Source organism: Mandrillus leucophaeus, unplaced genomic scaffold, assembly GCF_000951045.1.
Source record: "Mandrillus leucophaeus isolate KB7577 unplaced genomic scaffold, Mleu.le_1.0 Scaffold244, whole genome shotgun sequence".
NCBI classification, from domain to species: domain Eukaryota; kingdom Metazoa; phylum Chordata; class Mammalia; order Primates; family Cercopithecidae; genus Mandrillus; species Mandrillus leucophaeus.
The window spans coordinates 1002722-1012323 of record NW_012102521.1 but is presented as its reverse complement, the minus strand read 5'-3'; the positions used below and the strand labels follow the sequence as shown (position 1 = coordinate 1012323).

General features: G+C 61.8%; 1 protein-coding gene across 1 annotated transcript in view; it reads right to left on the bottom strand.

Moving 5' to 3' along the window:
• The window catches only part of INF2 (inverted formin, FH2 and WH2 domain containing), a 20517-nt gene extending 12417 nt beyond the window's left edge, over positions 1-8100 (bottom strand). Inside the window, exons 1-8 of the mRNA XM_011982916.1 lie at positions 7906-8100; positions 5743-6142; positions 4300-4415; positions 4066-4225; positions 3565-3598; positions 1382-1523; positions 525-666; positions 8-323 (exon numbers count right to left, since the gene is read on the bottom strand). Coding sequence (XP_011838306.1) covers positions 8-323; positions 525-666; positions 1382-1523; positions 3565-3598; positions 4066-4225; positions 4300-4415; positions 5743-6142; positions 7906-7992 — 1397 coding nt within the window. The 5' untranslated portion in view covers positions 7993-8100. The remainder of the gene's footprint in view (positions 1-7; positions 324-524; positions 667-1381; positions 1524-3564; positions 3599-4065; positions 4226-4299; positions 4416-5742; positions 6143-7905) is intronic.
• Positions 8101-9602: the final 1502 nt, after the last annotated feature.

Here is a 9602-nt window from a genome sequence, read left to right as displayed (position 1 = left end):
AGGGGGCTCAGCACTGGAACCAGGGAGCAGGGGGGTGGATGGGGGAAGAGGGGACGCCTGCTGCTCCAGGGTTCTCGGCTGCGAAACTTTCAGGACGCTGTCACTCTGGGTGTGGTCTACGGGTTCACAGGCAGCAGCTGCTGCTGGCTGCTGGCCCTCCACGCTGGGCTTGGGGGTTGTAGTGTTTTGCGGGGAGCTGCCCCTCTGGTTCTGGCCTAGGTTGGCCTGGACGCTTTTATGGGCCTTGACCAGGGGGCTCGGTCTGGGTCGCCCCTTGACAGACAGAAGCCGCTCAACCACTTCCTCCAGGGTGCATTCCTGGGCTGCAGTAGGGGATGTCCAGGGTCAAGCGAGAAGGGAGCGGGGGAGGGAGGGATGGGGGCTTGAGGAGGAGGCAGGAAAAAGTGGCCACCTCCGCTAGGCAGAGGATGGGTTGGGGCCAAGGACAGGCCCCCTCCCCCGTGGTCTAAGACCCCAGTGTCTGCCCACCAGGCTGTGCCTACACCCCTGCCCCACCCCCTCACCATCGCTGGCCAGGAGCACGGCCCGGTTCACCAGGCTCTCCAGGGCCTCCCAGAGCAGCTGGCTGGAGCGGAGGCTGGGCTCCAGGTGCAGGAGGCCCTGCAGCACTGACAGGAGCTGGGCGGACACCGGGGAGCAGCTCACCTGGACGGGCGAGTGTGGGGTGCGGGTCAGCAGCCGACCCCTCCCCGGTGGACTGAGAACTGTTGGCCCATCTGCCAGGGCATCCAGCCCCATCACCCCCTCTATTCCCACGGATCCCTAGAGATGAGACCCTCAGCGACTGTGGTACTGGTGACATGTGGGACTGTCCTGTGCATTATGGGATGTTAAACAGAACCCCTGGTCTCAACCTACTCAATGCAATAGTACCCCCTGCCTAGTCATGGCAGCCAAAAATGTCTTCAGATGTTGCCAGATGCCACCTGGGGACACAACTGCCCCCCAGATGAGAGCTGCCAGGTTCAGGGAACGAAGGGAGGGCCTGAGTTTGACGGGAATTCAGCCTCTTAGCCCCTCACCAGGCCCTGAGGCCTCTGAATCCCACCTGATGGGGACTGGGTAGCTGGGGCCCAGGACAGTACAGCCGGCTGTGGGCCGCACTGGTCTTTGGAGCCTCGTCCTTCTGGGTCCTGAGGCCCTGGCTTTGCCCCCAGGCTGCCCACTCTAGGCACCAGCTCCCTTTCCAACCCCTGGCCCCTTGCTGCTCCCTGGAGTCTCACCCCAGAGCTGGCGCCACGGCCAGGTCACAGCAGGGTCTGACCAGGGCAGGGAGGACCGTTCCAGGCCCAGCCTCTGGACCTCAGGGCCACAGCCTGCAATGGAGGGTTGCCCTCCGAGCCTCCAGCCCCCAGCCCACCTTGTGGAACAGGGAGGCAAAGACTTCCTGGTGGCTGCTCATGTCGACCCCACCAGAGACTCGCAGCAGCTCCTCCTCGTCCTCAGCCTTAGCCTCCTCGAAGGCCTCCAGCTGGATCAGCAGGTCGGCATCCTCCAGGTCTCTGTGTGGGAGATGCCAGGTGGGCTGAGCCTGCTGCTGCTGCCACCAACACGTAGATGGGGCAGCCCGGGTCGGCGCCAGTGTACCAGCCCTGCTCAGCCCACCCGGGACTCTGAGCCAGCTCGTGGCCAGCTGTGGCTGACATGTGGCCCACATAGCCAGGGATGGTGGGCTAAGAGTGGCAGCTCCCAGGTCAGTGCCTTGCGCCCTGACAGGCTGCCCCCAGGTCACCGGGCAGCCGCATGCCCCCGGGAAGGGGAAGGGCGAGTATTCCCACTCCCTTCGAGTAACATGCACTAAGGCCTGGGGAGGTGGCACACAATGGAACCGGGCCGTGACCTTGGGGGAGGGAAGGCCCTCCTCTGGGAGCTGTGTGGCCACAGTGAGGACCACACCTGAGGTGGGTTCACAGGGCTGCATGGATACAGGAGGGGCGGGGCTCTGGCCTGAGCAGGAGGGACCTTAGTGTTCACTGGGCCTAGGACTTGCCAGTCATCTCAGTCTCGTCAATGAGCAGAGCCCTCTGCAGGCAGAGCCGGCCCCCTTCAGCCCACACTGGCGGAGCACAGGCACTCATGCGGGCAAACTTTCCCTGAGGCCATTTCTTTTTTTTTGAGATGGAGTCTCACTCTGTCACCCATGCTGGAGTGCAGTGGTATGATCTCGGCTCACTGCAACCTCCTGGTATCCACCGATTCTGCCTCAGCCTCTTAAGTAGCTGGGATTGTAGGCACATGCCACCATGCCTGGCTAATTTTTGTACTTTTAGTAGAGATGGGGTTTCACCACGTTGGCCAGGCTGATCTCGAACCCCTGACCTCAGGTGATCTGCCCATCTTGGCCTCCCAAAGTGCTGGGAATACAGGTGTGAGCCACTGTGCCTGGCTCCCGAGGCCATTTCAACACAAGGCGTTCTAGCCCTGGGCTCCTCCAAGCTGACTCCCCTGAGTACAGTCCTGACTGAGGCCTGGGATAGAGCTTCCCAGCTATGTGGGTTCTCAGCAGGGCTGCAAGATTTAGCAAATGAAACTACAGAGTACCTGTTCAATTTGAATTTCAGACAAACAACGAGTAACTTTTGGCATAAGTATATCCCATGCAACATCTGGGATATATTTACACAAAAACATTGTCTGTTGTGTATTGAAACCTGAATGAACTTCATGTCCCATACAGTACCTGGCAACCCTAGTTTCTTTTTTTAAAAAAATTTATTTTAGACTCAGGGGGTACTTGTGCATGTTTGCCACATGGTACACTGTGTAACGTAGGGGATTAGCCTTCTAGGGCAGTGGTCCCCAGCCTTTCCGGCACCAGGGACTGGTTTTGTGGAAGACAATTTTTCCATAGATTGGGGTGACGGGAATGGTTTAGGGATAAACCTGTTCCACCCCCGATCATCAGGCATTAGATTGTCATGAGGAGCCTGGATCCCTCGTGTGTGTGCGCAGTGAGAATCTAATGCAGTGCTGATCTGACGGGAGGCGGAGCTCAGGCGGGAATGCCTGCCCACCACTCACTTTCTGCTGCATGGCCCGGTTCCAACAAGCCATCTACCGGTCCACAGCTGGGGGGTTGGGGACCCTTGTTCTAGTGGGCCTGACACCAAGTAGCAATGAACACTGTGCCTGTAGGTAGTTTTTCAACTCTCGCTCCTGAAGCCCGTGTCCTGTCTCCATCTTGCATCCACGTGAATCACCCTGTAGTTCCCTCTTACTGGCATTTCAGTTTCTGTTTCTGGGTTGGTTCACTTAGGATCACGGCCTCTAGCTCCATCCACGGTGTGCAAAGGATATGAGCTCATCTGTCCTTTCTATGGCTGCTGCAACCCTAGTTTCTGTAGGCAGCTGCCAGGGACAGTGAGCTGGACTCTAGCCTGAGACCTGGCTTCTGGCTGGACCCCCTGGGGTTACTCCGGGGGAGCCACCTCCCTGCCATCTGGAGATGCTGCTTAGGTGAGGTGGCTGGGATCCAAAGGGCAGGTGGGCCTGGCCCTGGGAGCAGTAGGGGCAGCCGGCAGGACCACCACAGTGGGGACTCACCGCAGGCGAGCCAGGACATCCAGCAGCTGCAGCCCTGCAAAGGGACGGACAGGGTCAGAGGGTTTGGAGGCCACACCCCACCGTCCCCAGTTCACTTCTGCCACCCAGAGCACCCGGCCTGCTCTGCTGCAGTCACGGGACACCAGAGACCTGAGGCTCCAGAGGGGAGACATGAGGGGAGACGTCACGCTGGACACACAGTGATGCTTACTCAGGGCTCAGAACAGGCAGGGTGGGAACCAGGTCTCAAGCCCCCTGTCCCACTCCACTGCCTGGCCAGCCTCGTAACTGAGAACGGTCCAGGATTGACCCCCAGGCGTTCTGAGGCCCATGTCCATCGAAGGCGCAGGTGGTGGCAGGCCCGAGATGGTGCCTTCCTCTGGGACCCTGGGCCGGGGGCAGGTTTTGTGGTGCTCCCATCTCCCCAGGTGGATGGCAGCATGAGATGCACTGGCCAGGAGGTGGGCAGGAGCGGGCATGCAGCCCAGGGCAGGCGCTTACCGATAAACTCATTCCGCAGCTGGGTGCGCGTGCGCAGGTCCTCGGGGCCCAGGATGACGGCGTTGATCACGCTGAGCAGGGTGACTACGTAAGGCACGTTGTCGCTGCCGGAGAGCTCGTTCATGACAATGCTGAAGCGGTACTGCTGGCTGCACACCGTCTGCGGGGAGGGCAGGGTCAGGGCACACCCAGGCAGGGAGTCCCACGTGCTCAGGCCCAGGCCCTGCCACCCACCTTGTAGTGGTCCAGGGCGTCCAGGGTCAGTGCGTGGCCCTCGGGAGAGTAGATGCACAGGGCGGCCAGCAGCTCAAACACCTGCTTCTTCACCATCACGTTGGATGTGTCCAGGGCTGCCAGGGTGGAGTGGGCAGGCTCAGCAGGGCCAATGCACCCTTTCCTATGCCTGTGCAGCTGGGCTCAGGGCTGGGGCTCTGGGCCTGGCAGGCAGAGGCCAGGGGGTGCCGGGCACTTGTCCGTGGCCCACCGCGGTGCTGAACAAAGGGCTGGGACCCAACGAGCTGCCCACTCCTCGGTGTCCTGACTCTGCTCCTGGACCACAGGGCCAGACCCTGCAGGGAAGGGCTTGGAGGCAGCCGCCCCATCCTGTCACTGGCTCTGGGCCCAGGTTTTCTCCCAATGCAGCACTTACTGTGTTTACGGCAGACATAACCTCATTCCTATGAACCCCTGCCTCCCACCCCATCCCTGGAGCTGTGAAAGTTCTGGGGGTGTCTCTCATCTGACCCTGCTGAGAACAATTCACAAAAGACTCCATAGAGGAGCCCTGCCAGGCCCAGGCTGGGGAGACAGGCCGAGAGTGGCTGGTCCCTGCACCTGCCTCTGTCCTCTGGGTCCAACAGAAACGAGGTGCCTCTGGCTTGCTTGCCTGCATAGGTACCTGCTGCCCCGTGGGTCCCGCCCTGCCCATCACTGCCCACCCTAGCTCATCCCCAAGCATCGGTGGGACCTGGCAGCAGCCATGGAGCGGCACAGCAAGGGGTTCTCTCAAGGGGCCAGGACTAACTTTGGGCACAGGCTGGGGAGACTTCCTGGAGGAGGGGAAAGGGAGCTGGGGCTTAAGGGCTTAGTTCAGGACCTTGGAAGACACAAAGGCAGAAAACATGAGCAGAGGCAGAGACAAGAGGCCTGCCTGCCGGGGACGAGGTCCTTGGGTGCTGGAGTAGGGGACAGGGCAGGGAGGGAGACGCTGGGGAAGGCGCTGGGAGGTGGAGGGTGACACCATCAGTAGATGTGGGCCAGACCTGAAGGGCTCTGTCTAGGCTGAGGCTGAAGGGTTTGGAGCCAGGCAGGTGTATGTAGGAGCCACTTGGGTGGATTTGCATCTCTAACTCAGGTGACTCCTGCCGCCGAGGTGTGGACAAGGGCAGAGAGGCCAGAGGGTGGGAGCCAGCACAGGATGGGGAGGAAGGGTGGAGCAGAGCCACAGAACACAGGGGGGCACAAGGGGACCGCTGGTGCAGCAGTGCGGGGACTGGGGTGACCTGGAAGCCTCAGATTAGGAGTGTATGTGGATGTTTTTCCTGAGCCCAGGAAGCCAGTCCTCCAGGAAGCCCTCCTTGCCTGTCTGGCTGCCTTCCTCCTGGTGGGTCCCCAGGCTGAAGCCTCATACCAGGTCCCTAGTGTCCGCCTGGGAGGCCCTCCCGCACTGTGGCTCACCCTGGGAGAGCTGGCGCACGTAGCCCTGGTTGCTGAGGATGTACTCGATGCCCTGCCGCGAGTTCATGACGGCGCGCACGCAGCTCACGCAGGTGAGCTGCAGCAGGGCATCCGAGATGCGTGCCACGCCGCGGCCCGACAGCCGCGCCAGCGCCTCGAGCAGCAGGTCCAGGCCGCTCTGCTCCAGGAATTGCACCATCCAGCTGCCGTCGCTGCCCTCCAGGCGCTTGCGCAGGCCAGAGTAGTTGACCACAGAGGGCATCTGGAGCAGCCGGATGCACAGCTCAGGGTCCGCGCTCTCCAGGTTGGCCTCTGTGGGGTCCGAGTCCTGTGGCCCCAGCTTCTCCTTTAGCGCTGCCCACTTGCGCTGTGCGCCCTCCTTCACCGACATCTTGCTGAGCTGCGGGCAGAGGGCAGGGAGCCGTCAGCGGGGAGGGGATGGGGGCTGTCCTCCTGGCCACATCCTTCAGCCTCAGTTTCTCTGCTGCAATTCCTGCTCACGTGCCATGCTGAGGGTTAGGAATAGCTCTGTGTCCCCCACTATATCTTAGGCTTCCCTGTACTCATCCCTGACCGAATTTCGGCAACTGAGGCGGCAGGCAGGAAGGGCCCCACTGCACGCATGTGGACCCCCAGGCTCAGAGCTAGGAGGGGAGGAGCCGGCTCAGAAACCTGCACCGAAATTCCGAGGCCAGCACGGCCCCTGCGACTTGACAGGACCGGATGAGCTTGGGAAGGACTGGGGGGAGCGGGAGGCTCCACTGGCTGGAACACTACCCGTGGTCATGATGCAACAAAACGGCACATCTGAGGCTCCCTTATCTCACCCCAGGGCACTTCCCCGGCCCCAGTGGACAATATGGACAGGGAGATTCCAAACCTCAGGCACTGCCTGGGCTGCCCACAGCGTCAAGAGCATGGCTGGGGAGAAGAGGCGGCTCCCGGGTCTCCCCTGGGCCTCAGTCTGCCCATCTGCATGTGGGTGGGGGGCTCACACCAACAGGAAGACGGAGACCCTTGGCACTCAGGGTTTAACCAGAATTCAGTCGCAACAGGTCTGACTTCAGCCCTGGGAACACCCTGGTAACAGGCCCAGCCCAGAAGAGCCCCAACATGTGCCTTTCCCCAAAACAGAACAGCAGGACAGGCGGTTGCACCTCTGACATCAGCTCCACGCCACCACATCTCCCCAGCCGCTGTCCCCAGCCACAGACCCTGGGAACTGGCCTCGAAGGTCAGGGGCATCCCAGGCCCTCCTGCAACCATGTATGGCTCAGATCTTATATTTAGCGTCTGAGAACGGCTGCGTGGAGCCTCGGGGAGGGAGCTCGGGGGCCGGGCCTGGCAGGGACACGCTCTGAGCCTCCACCCTGGCCCAGCACTCTCCACCCTGGCCCTTGGCTTCCCACCACCTCCAAGGCAGGCACTTTATACCTCCTGCCACAGGTGGGGAACTGGAGGCGGCTGGGTCCCAGAGAAGCTGGGTCTGTGCCCACAGTCCCTCACCTGGGCACGACTGCGCTGTGACTGGAGGTCCCGCATGCACAGCCTGGTAAGTCAGGGGACCCCCGGCCGAGGGGCATTTGAGGTCACAGAAGCCAAGCGGGGTTGAGAACCCAAGCGCCTGCCTCCCCAGGCGGCTCTGGCCCCAGCCCCGCTGCTGTCCTCACCGCTGGAGGCCCCATTCCTCCCCTCCTGCCTTGGGAGAGTGTCCTGGAGCACCTGCCCTTGAGGTCTCAGGCCCACTCCCCAGCCTGGCCCACGACCAAGCCTGGTGTTTCCGGCAGTCCAGCCCCTACTCCCCGCACCACCCCTCAGCCCTCCACCTGTTCAACTGCCCCGGGGGGCCAGCGGGTTCCTTCCAGGAGGCAGCCTGACAGGTGTAAGCCAGAGCTCTGATCTGCGAGTCCCCAGCTCGGGCCCTCACCAGCAGACCTGGGCCCAGTCACTCATCCTGCCTAGGCCTCAGTTTCCTCCTCCGCACCTCCAGCATCAGGCTGCCAGGAGCATCCTGAGAGGCTGTCCTTGGGATGCCCGTCCTCCCGGCAGGGGGTCCTGGTCTGGGCACTGTACAGCAGAGAGCCCGGAGCCCCTGGCCCACTGTGGTTTTAAGCTGCCCTCCCAGGCCCGGCCCTCTTGGTCACCCAGTGGCTATCCACTCACCCAGATGCGCAGGACCTTCCGGCCGCCTCTGCCCACCCACTCTGGGCCCTGCCCTGGGCTGCTCCTCACGCTCCCCTGGCTTCTCATTGCTGCGGACCGCTGAGCTGCCAGAGCCACCCGGGTCCCCAACGCCCCTCCTGGTAGCAGTAGGGGTTGCTCCCGCCACCATGAAGAGCCAGGCAGCCGAGTCTCTGCACGTATTCCCACCCACCTTGGCTGCTGCTGCCTAAAGAGGCCCCAGAACTGACCCTCCTTTCCTCCCCCGCGTCCATTGGCCAGAGTCTCCTTGGCACAGGCTGAGCGGACGGAGTTATGAACTCTCCCAGGCCCGGCCCCTGGCATCCAGAGTGTCCTCTCCAGCCAAGAGCCCCAGGGGTCCCTCCACGCAAAAAATCCTGACCTTTTAGAGACAAGCAGTGCCTCCGCGAGCCACCTGTGCCCCAGGCCCCAGGGTGTCCCTGGACTCAAAGGTGCTCCCTGATCTGAGTACTGCCCCTCTTGGCACTGCCCAGTGCTCCTTGCCCTGTGCAAGTCCCTGAAAGACCCCAGTCAAGAGGAGCCCCCTTGGTCAGTGGGGTGGAGCCACGGTGGGAGGAAACTGGCCCTCCTGCCCATCAGCTTTCCATACCCCTATGCCTGGGTGCCCAGCTCTGTGTCTGAGCTGCCCCGGTTGACCGTGCCCCACCAGGTGCTGTCTGGGGGCAGTGAGTGTAGCAGGGCCTTGCTGGGCTACGGCCCAGCACAGACAGGGTTCCAGCTGAGGACCTGGAGGATGAGACCAGAGCTGCCTTCCTCCTTCTGCGATGCCACCAAGGCTGCCCGATCTCATCTGCGCCCCCCGGTCTCTACGATGGGGAATGTTCCAACTGCTTTTCAGCATGAGGCTGAACCTGCAAACACACCACGGCCAGACCATATATGCAGCAGTCTGACCTGCAATCTGACCACTGGCCCCAAACGGCCGGGACCTCGTTAATAACTGACAACTTCTGTGATTTTTGTCCCATCATAGGAGCCCGACTTCCAGCCAGCAGCCTCTCTCAGGGCATCCCCGAGCCTTCCCTTTGTCTATAAAAAGCTTTCTATGTATAGAGTGAAATATCCATGAGAAAACCATGAGGCTTCCCACTGCCCCGCCCGCCTGAGTATCTGCTAAACGCGGGTGGCAGTGGCCGACTCCCTGCTACAGCCAGCTCTGCACAAACAGCCTTGCCTGTTTTTACTGGGGGGTGGTGTCCACTTCTGCAAGGATTCCAGAAGGAACCCACAGTGTACTAATCTCAGGGGCACGGGGCTACGGGGAACAATACCCTGGAAGGTGCCAGTGCCAACTGAGAAGGGCAGGGGGCGGGAGTCTCATTGCTGAGCTGTGTGCCCCGGGGCAGGCTGCCCTTCTCTGTTGTCCATCTGGAAAGTGGGTTGGCGGGGCCACCAGCACAGGAATGTGTCCTCAGAGCTCCCCAGCCCCGGCTGTAGGGCGTGGCCACCTCCCCACAGGCACAGGAATTTGCGTTCTTCGCAATCTTTTTTACAGCCGACACCAACTCTGGCTGAGGCAGGGCAGGACCATCCAGGCTCTGCAGGGCCCAGTACCCATGGCTCAGGCCAGACCCCACGCCTCAGACAGCAAAAGGGTCAGGACACCAAGAAGGGGTGTCCCATCCACCCCACCCCCAGCAGTCCACCGGCACCAACGG